The following is an 11,911-nucleotide window of genomic DNA, read 5'->3' on the forward strand; positions in this document are numbered from 1 at the left end:
ATACGCAGCAAAGCGCCACATCCTATTTTTTCTACTTTATTGTTAATGGTAAGTTAAGTTTGCCACTTCAGTATAACCCGATCGAGTAAATATTTCTACCAGAAAATTAATCGCAAAAAGATTTTGTATTGAACATGATTTTAGACGAACATTATTTTGAACGTAGTATGACGTTATGACGTCGGTATCAATAAACAATGATGCATATGCTATTTGGAAAAACATAAAAACATTTTTCTATGTCAATGTTTACACAAGTGCATAAATGAAGGCATGCAAGAAAAAATTAAATCATGTGTTTTCAGTCCTGATCGAAAAATCCGACCTCAAGCGGACAGTGTTGTTGGTAACTAGGCTAGCTTCGTTACTGGTTTACACAGTGCCCTGAGGTCGGGACTTTCTATCCAGCCTGTAAACACATGTTATATATCATCAATTCTTTCCATTCAAAGGTCTTTATATTTATCACAGGCGTTCAGGAGTTGTGTCTGTATTCCCGGCTCCCTGTTACTGTGCCCAGCGTCAGGGACTATGTGGAAATCTGCCTCTGGGAACACCTGAAATACATGTGTACGTAAATTAAGACGACACAATGTAATCTACAGCCATTTACTGTTTATTAAAATAGTTGATGTATGTTGGTGCATCTTGTTTGTTGGTCGTTGATCATTTGACTATGCATATTGTACAATGAAACAGAAGCATAGTGAGTTTGGGGCTAGGAAGCTTATCTCCTAAGTCTCTATTCTTGTTTTCTTTTTTTTCTTTCAAGTTTTGAAACTGAGACTTCCCACCCAAGGATGATTTCTTAATCATTCTGTCCACACTTTAACGTATACCTATATGTATTTGCTCAAAGTAATATCAATCTTAGTTTGTGGATTGGTTAAAAAAAAATCCGACCCAAAGGCAGGTGCGGAAAACATTAACGAGGATTGCCAAACCGACCACGCAGCGTGCTCGGAGGTCAGATTTTTCAATATGGAACGGAAAAAGCATGATTGATTTCTTTTCTTTAATACCTTAAATTTCCAATCTGTTTAAAAATTGTCCAAGAAAACACAGTTATGTACATTTTATACCATGTGTGACATTGTTCACTGTCATCATCGTGCGTAATTATTTCATTTCAATGTTGTAAGACAAAGCTTTTGTAAGACGATTAATTTAATTTGTAATTTTGTTTGATGTTTCGATTCCGCTCTATTTCAAAATATCCCAATTGAGTTTCATAAACTAAATAATACAACAAATAAGTCCTTAATGGCGCGTTGCTGTGTGTTACACATCTGCCATGGAAGAATTTCCCAGCTGAGCCATACTCACCAAAAATGTCTATCCGGTGTTTAAGAATTATAATACAACATGTTTTATATATTAGCAGTTAAGTAACGTATTAGATATAAAAAGCTGGAAAATAGGCTATAGATAATAGTTTCAACTCTTTTTGGTCATTTAAAATTTACTTTATGTAAATCCCATGCTGTAACTACAGGACAGATAATATCATATCGGCCGTGTATGATTGTAGTCGGAATATGTCTGATCTTGTCCACGTTAGCCAGGATCCAGTCATCCTTCTCCAGAAAGGCACCATGGACAAAGTAGTGGCTGAAAATTGGATATAATAATTTATATTGAGGTGCTTTATTTATTTCTAAGCCTTTTGACTGTCAATAGATGATAACTCGTATCATTCAATCTAAAGGATTCCGTACAGCTCGGAAAACTAGATGATGTTATCGTTGTATACACTGCTCTAATCATATGTCTGCATGAATAAAAAAGGGCTTTTGTTAATTCGTTTTCTATGTGTCACCTATTTAAAAGTAGTTGCTTTTATTTCCAGGTCACGAGTTCATTGATAATAATGTTATGTATTGTAATGTTTTGTACAAAAGCATGTTGGTTATCCATGTCGGAAAATATCTTATTGAACTTATGTTTTTTGTTACTATATACTCAACTTTAAATAAAGATTCTGATAATTTTAGACTTCCTCATAGGAAAGGAACATATATTTGTGTGTGTGGGGGGGGGACATTGAGCATGTTGTTAAGCAATATCAGAACATTCATAGAGACTGTTAATAACAGTTTAAATTGTTTGGCATATGCTAGGTTATACACCCTGCTTCTTTACGAAACAAACCTAAGGCTACACAAAATTAATGTTTTCGCTCTAAGGATTTACTACACCTGATTTTCAGAAAATGCAATAAAAAAAGTTTAATTATATTTATGCGACCATTCTATTTTTAACCCCGAAATCGAAAGTAATGCCAAAATGAGTTTTATCCTAAAGTCAAACTAAATAAAGGAATATTTAAACTAGAAATGTGTCCATAGGACACGGATGCCCCCACTTCGATTTTTTGTCACAGAAAATAAGCCATAATGATTATTCAGGATAATCTGAGGGCCCTAACTCCTAAATGATTAAAGCGATTTCCATGGCTATCGAACTTGATCAAGATATTATGGTCACAAACATGTGTTAAAAGTTTGGTGAGGATTGGACAAACAGTTTTCAAGAATTAGATCGGAAACAATCTTCGGGACGTATTTTTCATGTCTTTTTTTGCAAATAAAGGGCCGTAACTCCTAAATGACAAAAGCGATTTCCATGGCTATCGAACTTGATCAAGATATTATGGTCACAATCATGTATGTAAAGTTTGGTGAGGATTGGACAAACGGTTTTCAAGAATTAGATCGGAAACAATCTTCGGGAATTTTTGGCAAAAAAGGGCCGTAACTCCTAAATGACTAAAGCGATTTCCATGACTATCGAACTTGATCAAGATATTATGGTAACAAACATGTGTTTAAAGTTTGGTGAGGATTGGACAAACGGTTTTCAAGAATTAGATCGGAAACAATCTTCGGGACGTACGTACGTACGTACGTACGGACAAGGGCTACCCTATATGCCGCCACTTTGTGGGGGCATAAATATGTTATATCTGTCACAACATTTCCGGTAATGAAACAGGTTTTTTAATATAAAATATTAAATTCATATGTTTTTATTCTTTTAAAAATTACACTTAGAGGGGTCAATAATGTTGTAACCTTACAGGATTATCATTTCAAGAATTCATTATATTGGAAAAAACTGGGTTTTTATCACCCGTCCCTGTTTTTAAACGAAATGGAAATGTTTTATTTCGCTCCATTTTTTCATGGCCAAAATCTGTACAGCAAAAAATAAAATAAATTCGTGCCACTTTAAAACTAGCTGTCTGCGAACATGGACGTGTTAAAAATTGGGAACACGGATAATTTCTAGTACAGGTCAGTATGACCTTTATTTTGTCCTTCTGAAACTAAAATCAATGGCGGTCATCTACTGACCAAGCAATTCAAACGTTATTTATCAACCACTAAATAGAGATGGCAAAAAGACAATTTTCTTAAAAGCCTTGTTTAAGGAATGTTTGGCATGACAATTCCCTGCTGTGCATCTCCAGCTAATTGCACTGGTGTCACAGTAGGGGCCAATTTCCTGTTTATTCGTTTATTGACTCAGGGCCATTTAGGGTCCATTTCTATAGATAAAACCTCTAAAACTGCACAGTAGGATTTCGATAAGACAATCAGGCAATTAGATTAAGATCAATACACAGAGTTTGTGTACAAATACACGGGGTTTTTTTGGTGGAGGGGGAGGGGGGCACTTAGAAGGATTAAACTAGGCCTTTAAGGGCAAATGCCCAAAAATTAAAAAAAAATGTAACAGAAATATCATGTCATTTATGATGACTGGCATAAAAAATCTTCCATAGTGATACACTTTTTGGCCCATTTCCTGCTGAATTATAAACCATTTGCATACATGTATCCCAAACAATGAAAGGTTAAGAAATGGTTATGATTTTTAAACTGTGTTACACATAAACACAAGACGTAAATCAAAGTTAACCATTCAAGCCTTGCAAACTGCAGTGCCCAGTTGTCTGCTTCAGCACGGCTCAGGTTATCTTGATCCAAGTAAAGTCGGGATATGGCCATCTCCCAACGACTCCAGGCCTTTGCGGCGGCAACTTGTTTATCTTTGTCATAGCCCGTTAGCCGCCGATAGTAGGCACCCATAAGGTCGAATCGTTCCACCTGAAAGGAGGCAGATAAGCCGCTGTGTATGCATAGCGCAATTAGAAGAACCATAAATTTGGTATCGATGTGTACAATGCATTGAAACTTACTAACTGAAGTACCACATATTTTTCGTATTTTTCCATTAAAAAAGATTACTAGGTATGTCTACCTAGAAGAATTAATTCATTATGTGTGATTGGCCAGTTTTGTTCCCAAGGGCATAATTTGAACAAACTTGGTGGAGGACTACTATATGATGGTACATACAAACCATCAAGGATCTGAAATTTAGGTCTTTAGGAAACTTATAAACCCCAGGGCGCGGCCAGGGTTGTTTCCAGTGCCATAATGTGAACAGACTTGGTGGACTACAATATACACAGAATCAAGGGTTTGATAGATAGGTCAATAGAAAACTTGTGAACACCAGAGCTCGGCCACTTTTGTCCCCAGGGGCATAATTTGTACATTCTAAGTGTAGGAGCAAAAGTGAATACATGTATACAGATATAAAGCATCATAAATAATAAAAGAACATCTTCAGTACCTCAGGGATTGGTTTCATAAATCCCTCAAACTCATCTGGGAAGATATAAGTGCCACCATCTTGGTACAGCCAAATCACCTCCTTCCTTGAAATTAGAATGGCATTGTCTAGATATAGAGCTATCACAGGTGTGAATAAATACCCGACATATGCTGCTTTGCCTCAGAATCAAGTTAACAACTTCATAGAAAAGTGTATAATGTATACAATGATCTGTTGGAAACCCATTCAAACAGTGGCAAAGGTAAGCAGCATAACATTGATAATAATCATAATATGGAAGGTTTGCGCACGTTGGATGCCATACTTGTTGACCCAATAACAGGTGGCATGTGTTTGTAGGCGTCAGCATTGGCCTCTGAATTCGAAGGCAATGACCCTCAGTGATTAAGAGAAATTGTCACCGGTGAATGCACTATGGCTCTATTTGTATTATATTAATCATGTTCTCTCTGCTGTTATTGACCATAATAATACCGGGGTGCTCAATTGTCAAGTTACTGCACGCTAATGCACCATCGCAACGCTCTGCACAGTTAACATATTATTTGCATCTGGGCAATCTCTTGGTAACGCAACATCCACCATCATCAATAGCCCAGATCCCTTTACTTGTGACTTCTGGTTGAATCGCCATATCAAGTACTGTCGTAGCTGACATCGTTTCAAGATGCGCAGTGCCATTTGAAGTGCCTAATACCAGTGTATAAACAGCATACCAAACAATGAGTTTACAAAGACATTATCTGACTGCATTTCATGGCTTTAAAAGTGTGTTGATGCCAAGGGGATATACTATGAGGGGCTAATATATTCATTTCTGCCATGACACAAGCTATTCATAACGGTAGCTCGCCACTGTTGCCACTAAATACTCTTTGTGTGATTTCAGTCTTCTAAAAGATGGGATGTCAATTGAATACCGTTCTCACCTTCTGACAGTAAAGATCCCTCTAAGTATGAGGGCTTTGACTCGTTCTGCATGTTTAATGGCGTACACAAGAGCCAGCGTAGACCCCCAGCTACCACCAAACACCATCCAACGCTCGATTCCTAGTTTCTGACGAAGAGTTTCAATGTCTGACACCAGGAGCCATGTTGTGTTCTCCTGAAATACAAGTGTATTGTGGTGAAGTTGTATTGGTGCACCATCTCACACAGGGTGTCATGGGATTGACTCTTAACAGAGACACTGTTGCCTCTGAATTTGGACACATGGGACACTAGTTACAAGTTCACATCAAATGGAATCGATCATGATTCTATAGGTATGCTTCAGTTAATAATGTGATTTGCAACAGAATGTGCAGAAATATGGATGGCAGTCATAGTCAATGAGAGTGATGCCCCTTGAAACTCTGCAAATATATTTCCCGCCATGTGTCAAACTAAAACTAATTAGTATAAATCTCTCACAAGTGAGTTGTATACCTATGTTTCATCACACTGTCAATACACAGATGTATATCATGAATATCATTCTACCAACCCTTATTTCTGCAGGTGGAGTGGACTTGCCCGCTCCTCGTTGGTCCATCAGCACTATCCTGTACACGGACGGATCGAAGAACGTCCTGTCTCGTTGGGTGAATCCACTGCCTGGACCTCCGTGGCTTAAATGAAATACGTTACGATAATTTCATGATTAAAGTACATGTTGATCTGAAATTCTGAAATTGTTGTTGATTCTACGTTTTAAAAATATGAAATATGTATATTTGTATGTAAACCAAAAATAAAGCGGTCTACTAGTATAGTATTTCATCTCATCTAAAAACTGCGCTTCCCTTAAAGGGACAGAGCCAACGTTGTTAATTGTCATCAAAATCAGACACCAGGACTGGCCCCAAATTCTCGAAACTTTATTTACCCTAAACCTGCTTAAAATATGGTTTTTTTTTTGTTATTCTCATAAAGACAATTCATATTTAAAGTCTAAATACTCTTAAAGAAGTAAATGTTACGCAAATTATAGCCAAAAAATAGTGAGCTTAGTTAAATTCTGTTTAATATGACGGACATAATTTTTATGTAGTTTGAAGAAATCGGGGCCTAGTTCCTACACAAGAAACAGACAAGAGTGTCATGCATATCAGCTTCGAACTATCTGTTGTCTGGTTAGCTCTTACTTCAAACCAATGTGAGCCTTGCTCGTGTTTCCTGGCCTGGATGTATAAGAATTTAGTCGGAGGACAGTAAAGCACGGACATGTACCCAGGTAACTGCAGGGTACAATTTTAGTTTCCTGTATCTTACCAATACAGCAATGCCACCTGATGTTAGGTGCTTTGAGTGTTTTATGACAGCCTTCAAATGTTGCATGTTGCATGTTAAAGCGAATGAAAGGGGTGCTTCTTCTTCATGTGCTTCATCAAAGAAAACGTTCCCTCATCCTTGTGACTGCCCTCATTGCAGTTCGTTTTTCTTTCATTAGAAAAGGAAGAACAACCAAAAACAGTACTCGCTGTAATTCAGATGGTATCGGTACTGTTACTTTTCATGTAGGGTGCCAAGCCATGCCTATGGCGTGAAATGTTTATACGGGTAATTGACAATCAGGTATCCAGGTTCAATAATTTTACCCGTCCATGCCCTAGTGGACACTCCTTCGTACTCCAGTTTGCCCATTGCACAGCCTTAGACCACACTCTCATTCAACAGTGTGATCAATATAACGATGTTGTATAACACGTTCACAATCGTTACTAAAATATATAAGTTGAACTGAATTTTGATGTGTATTTACGATATAGCTAAATTATTATAATATCAGTATAATCTAATACCGTTATAGCCGCGAATATCAGCCTTGATTAAATCCTCAAGTAACACTCGTATTTAAAATCAATGCATACACATGTATAACAAACACATATTTTGAGTGATGAACCTTAAGCTACTTACTAAATAAAGCATTTATTGAAACTATTAATTACTGATAACAATATTGTGATCGTTTATTTATTAGATGAAAATGCAAAAATATTAAATGACTGGTGAGTCCTTAAAGATTTACAGTGATCAACTATCGGCTCATAAGGTAGAAATGCAGTGTTTTCGGCACCTTTCTTTCCAATTTAACAAGGTGTCTTCCATTAGAACTATTGCTTTCGATATTTATTCATCCTTTTCAGTAAATCAAAACAATTGTATTAATTGTGGTACATCTTGTTTTGGAGTAAGAGTGCATCTGTATATATTTAACCTACAGAAAGATCACAGGCTTCCCGTCTGGATTTCCACACTGCTCGTAGTAGACCGTGTGAATGTCAGACACCTTCAACATCCCGGTCTCATACGGCTCAATGTCGGGGAACATTGCCCTCGGTGTTGGAATCTGCATTGAAGCTGACATAGTTCTGAAATGATGAAGACTAAATTTGCAACATATAACCATGAAGTATTGACATCAACTGTTCAATTATTTATTATGCAAGGTTGGGTGTGGGTGGGAGTGAATACTGCCATATGGTCATACATCCACATACCTTCCTTTATACCGACTGCACAAATCATAAAAGTGGAAAGTTAAGTGCTACAGTATAGAACATACTCTGATGATGTTTGTTATGTACTGGTCTATTTTTTTCAACGTTTCAACACGGGCACGGACCTTTAAACCATGGATTGGAAACTTCATTTTGTGTCTGGGTAGAACATTGAACTAACGCGTAAAGAGCGTGAGATTCGGCTGTGTCAAGTTGTTACTCTTCCGCCATCTTGTTTCGGATCGAGAAATTGTGCAACATTCATCCGTTGCAATCTTCGTATTTACCGCCGTAACCTTCAAGTTGGTTAGTATTTGTTTTATTTTGAGTTGTATTTACTAAAAGTAGAATCTGGGGGGTTTTCTCGCTTTTTCCTGAGATTATTTCGATTTTTTTACTCTATTTGTTTGATCGGGAGAGAAAATGTAAACACAATTATATGTATTTTTCGAAAGCCTATGGCTCTGCAATTAAAGTTTCCGACATAAATACAATGATTAATTATGATTGATTGTCAATATAATTTCCAAACGTAAACTCGTAAATGGTTCATGTTCGTTTTGTTTTACGTCTAATCATAAAGCAATGAATGATGTAGCGACACATTTATTTTGCTTTAGAAGTGTATGCAACATTTGCTTAGAAATTGGGACATATATTTCGGTTGGAAGCAGGTTATTGGCCCCAGATTTCGGATATTTTTCGGATATATATTTTTTAATATTAATTGTTACTTACCTTCTAACTTAATAATATACTGTTATGCATTTTCGATATATATAAACCACGCATTTAATAACATGAGGTTAGCTTTGAAAATTACAGCCCTTTTTCGTTTCGGGGAATGATCGGATCAAATCGTATAGACACTACGCGACATTTTCTCCAATATGAATGTCATTTCAAATGTTGAAACCAGTCTTTCCAATTCCGCCACTTGTTATATAGCCTGACCTTTTACGATGTCTTTTCAGGAAAGATGCAACAAAAATGAAAACGAAACAGCGGAAGAAATGCACGGTTGCCAAGAAGAAAGAACATAAAGAAAGAAAACTTTTTTTTTTGTTGCAAATGAAATTGTTGATTGGCATCAAGTCCGGAAGATCTTTATTTACTTTTATAATATAAATATCAGTTGTTTTACATTTGTACACATATTCAAATTGTATAAAATCAACATATTGAGTAATCAATATGATAGATGCTCTAATATTATAATAGGTTTTAATGAAGGCAAAACGTTTACGTAAATTGAATACAAAATATAAATTATGTTGACCTTGGCAGGGAGGAAAAGTTTCATAACTACTCTATTAAGTTGTACTATTCATTCGTAAGTTGCGTATAACAAATGCTTCTTTTATATATTTACAAACATTTATAACTTCTTTTTTATCACATGATGCCAATAACTGATGGAAATTGAATATAGATTGATTAACATTTAGTAAAATCGTTTAATATAAGTTTTACGTAACTGACGATAACATCGACAAATACATATGAGGCGATATTCATCCTCTATGTCCCTAAAAATATTGAACGCTTCACGAATTTGAGTGTCATGAAGTATGCATAAGATTTGAATATAAAATTAATTATTTGCAGTGATCCTTAATGCACTAAAATATAAACATATATCTATACCATTGTGTTTATATTTCTTAATATCCATGCTGACTCCATCAATTAAATTTCCAGCTTACGTTACTAGCCAAAAATCACCAACAATTCCGTCCTAATAAAATCTCTGCTCCATGATTCATCAAAAGTTGCCAAATAGTTAGATTTGTATGTAAAAATATGAAAAATACCAACGGAAATATGTTTATGATAAAAATACATTCGCATTCGTTTGAGCTGATAATAATAAAATGGAATGTGATTTACAAGCAAATTTATTAATTCAATTTAGTTGAGTTTCTATAAGGCAACACTGTGAGGTTGATCTTAGAAATCTCCGTTTAAAGGCGAACCGTCGATTAGTTGCACATATATAAATATACATGTTTTTTGTGGCATAGTAGTATACTGCCACTTTGGCTGGTTTTCAATATAGGTCTTAATTGGATCTAAGAACGATGTAGCTCAATTAATAACTGACCAACGGAGTGAATTAAGTCAATAATGTATGACCGTAATACAATGTATTGACTTAAGTTCGCATACTGAATACCAACCCAGATGCTGTTGTGGACTGATATGTGACAACGACAGGCGCTGATCTTCGACATGTATGTATTATTGTGGCGCTGCAACTTCTCAAAATATTGGGGCCGCGACGTCTGTGGCTACAGTCACGACACCTATGCAATAATCTGATAATGGGCATTTAGAGGTACATTCCTTATCAAATGAACATATTTATAGTTCCCTGAAAATCCTAGCAACAATATTAAGTTTTATTTATTATTATTCGATTCCAATTTCTCAAACTGTAACAAGACGCCGATTAGGCAACGCCGCAGTAAAGCCGTATTTTTTATTTGACGATCCAATTTAGCAAACCTAAGATTTGAGCTTGTGACCAAGATTTTAAATAAAAGGACCCATATTTATACTTATTAGAGTTATCTTTCATACAAATAACCTGATCAAATTTCATGAAAATGAACAGAAACTATTCCATTTGTGTGAGGAGAATTGAACAATTTATAAGTACATCAGCTTTTCCTAAAAGAAAAGCCTTAAGAGACATAGCTTTTGATCCCAGGTGAAACACTTTAACATAGAAGATTCCATGCACACAAATATTTTCAAAAGGTTATTTTAAATTAAATTCTAGAACAGGGGTAAATGTTTCCATACATTTTACCTAATGACTGAGTTGTTACCCAAGATGACTCATATTCACAATAGTCGAAGATACAATGCAGACAAATTTTCGGAACAAGTTTTGTGAAGATTGGATAAAATCATTTGATTTTATGACACAAGGGTAAATATTTCCTAAAAGTAGACCTAGTCACCTACTTTTGACATAAGGTCACCTATATTCACAAATGTTCAAAACATACACAAAATGTAGTCAAGTATTCTGACAAAGTTTCATAAAAATCGGATAAAAAACTAAGATTTGACAAAGTGACAAGTGTTTCAGTTGAGGTAAACTATATTCACAAATGTTCAAGGAAACGTGTGACAAGCGAGTATTCCGACAAACAATTGGATAAAAACTGATTGACTTTATGACATGGAATAAAAACTTCCTAAGATTTGACCTAGTGATCTAGTTTTTCGGGTTGACCCATACTGACAAAAAATCACGACACCATCAAGACAAGTATTCTGACAAAGTTTCATAACAATTGGATAAACTCTATTGACTTTATGACAAGGAATAAAAACTAACTAAGATTTATCATAGCGATCTAGTTTTTGACCTGATGTGACCCCTATTGTTCAAGACAACATATAGACAAGTTTTTTTTGACAAATTTTCATAAAAATATCGATAAAAACTATTGACTTATTGACATGGGATAAAAACATCTCAAGATTTGACCTTTCGACCTAGTTCTTGACCTGAGACAACAGTCCAGTACTGAAACGTTTTGTTGATGTTTGCCTGTTTTATCAAATTTATGTGACCCACTGCAGTGCCGCGCTAGAGTTCAAGCTTTTGTTATTTGTTAGCGAATTGTTTACTTTTTTAAATGCATCATCATTTGAAAAAAACAACAACATTTTACCTGGAAGTAGTTTAATACCCCTTGTCTGTAGCCCCTTGTTGTCTGTAAGCCTAAACCGCCCCTGACAAACAACTTAATCAGGAACTG

At 35.7% G+C, this 11,911-nt stretch overlaps 1 protein-coding gene across 3 annotated transcripts; it reads right to left on the bottom strand.

The window, feature by feature from the left end:
• Nucleotides 1–71: 71 nt before the first annotated feature.
• LOC128236084 (probable proline iminopeptidase) lies at nucleotides 72–11,904 on the bottom strand. Of its 3 annotated transcripts, none has more exons than XM_052950941.1 (9): nucleotides 11,825–11,894; nucleotides 10,313–10,450; nucleotides 7,854–8,003; nucleotides 6,134–6,257; nucleotides 5,577–5,752; nucleotides 4,645–4,729; nucleotides 3,925–4,112; nucleotides 1,467–1,611; nucleotides 72–557 (listed from the first exon to the last, which is right to left on the bottom strand). In XM_052950941.1, the coding sequence occupies exons 3-9, from the start codon at nucleotides 7,997–7,999 to the stop codon at nucleotides 447–449; spliced, it is 975 nt and encodes a 324-aa protein (XP_052806901.1). In that variant the 5' UTR covers nucleotides 8,000–8,003; nucleotides 10,313–10,450; nucleotides 11,825–11,894; the 3' UTR covers nucleotides 72–446. The 3 variants fall into 3 exon arrangements, with proteins under 3 accessions (XP_052806901.1, XP_052806893.1, XP_052806909.1); XM_052950933.1 differs by having other exon boundaries at nucleotides 10,302–10,450; XM_052950949.1 differs by lacking the exon at nucleotides 10,313–10,450 and having other exon boundaries at nucleotides 11,825–11,904.
• Nucleotides 11,905–11,911: the final 7 nt, after the last annotated feature.

The sequence above is a fragment of the Mya arenaria genome, chromosome 1, assembly GCF_026914265.1.
Source record: "Mya arenaria isolate MELC-2E11 chromosome 1, ASM2691426v1".
Lineage (NCBI taxonomy): Eukaryota > Metazoa > Mollusca > Bivalvia > Myida > Myidae > Mya > Mya arenaria.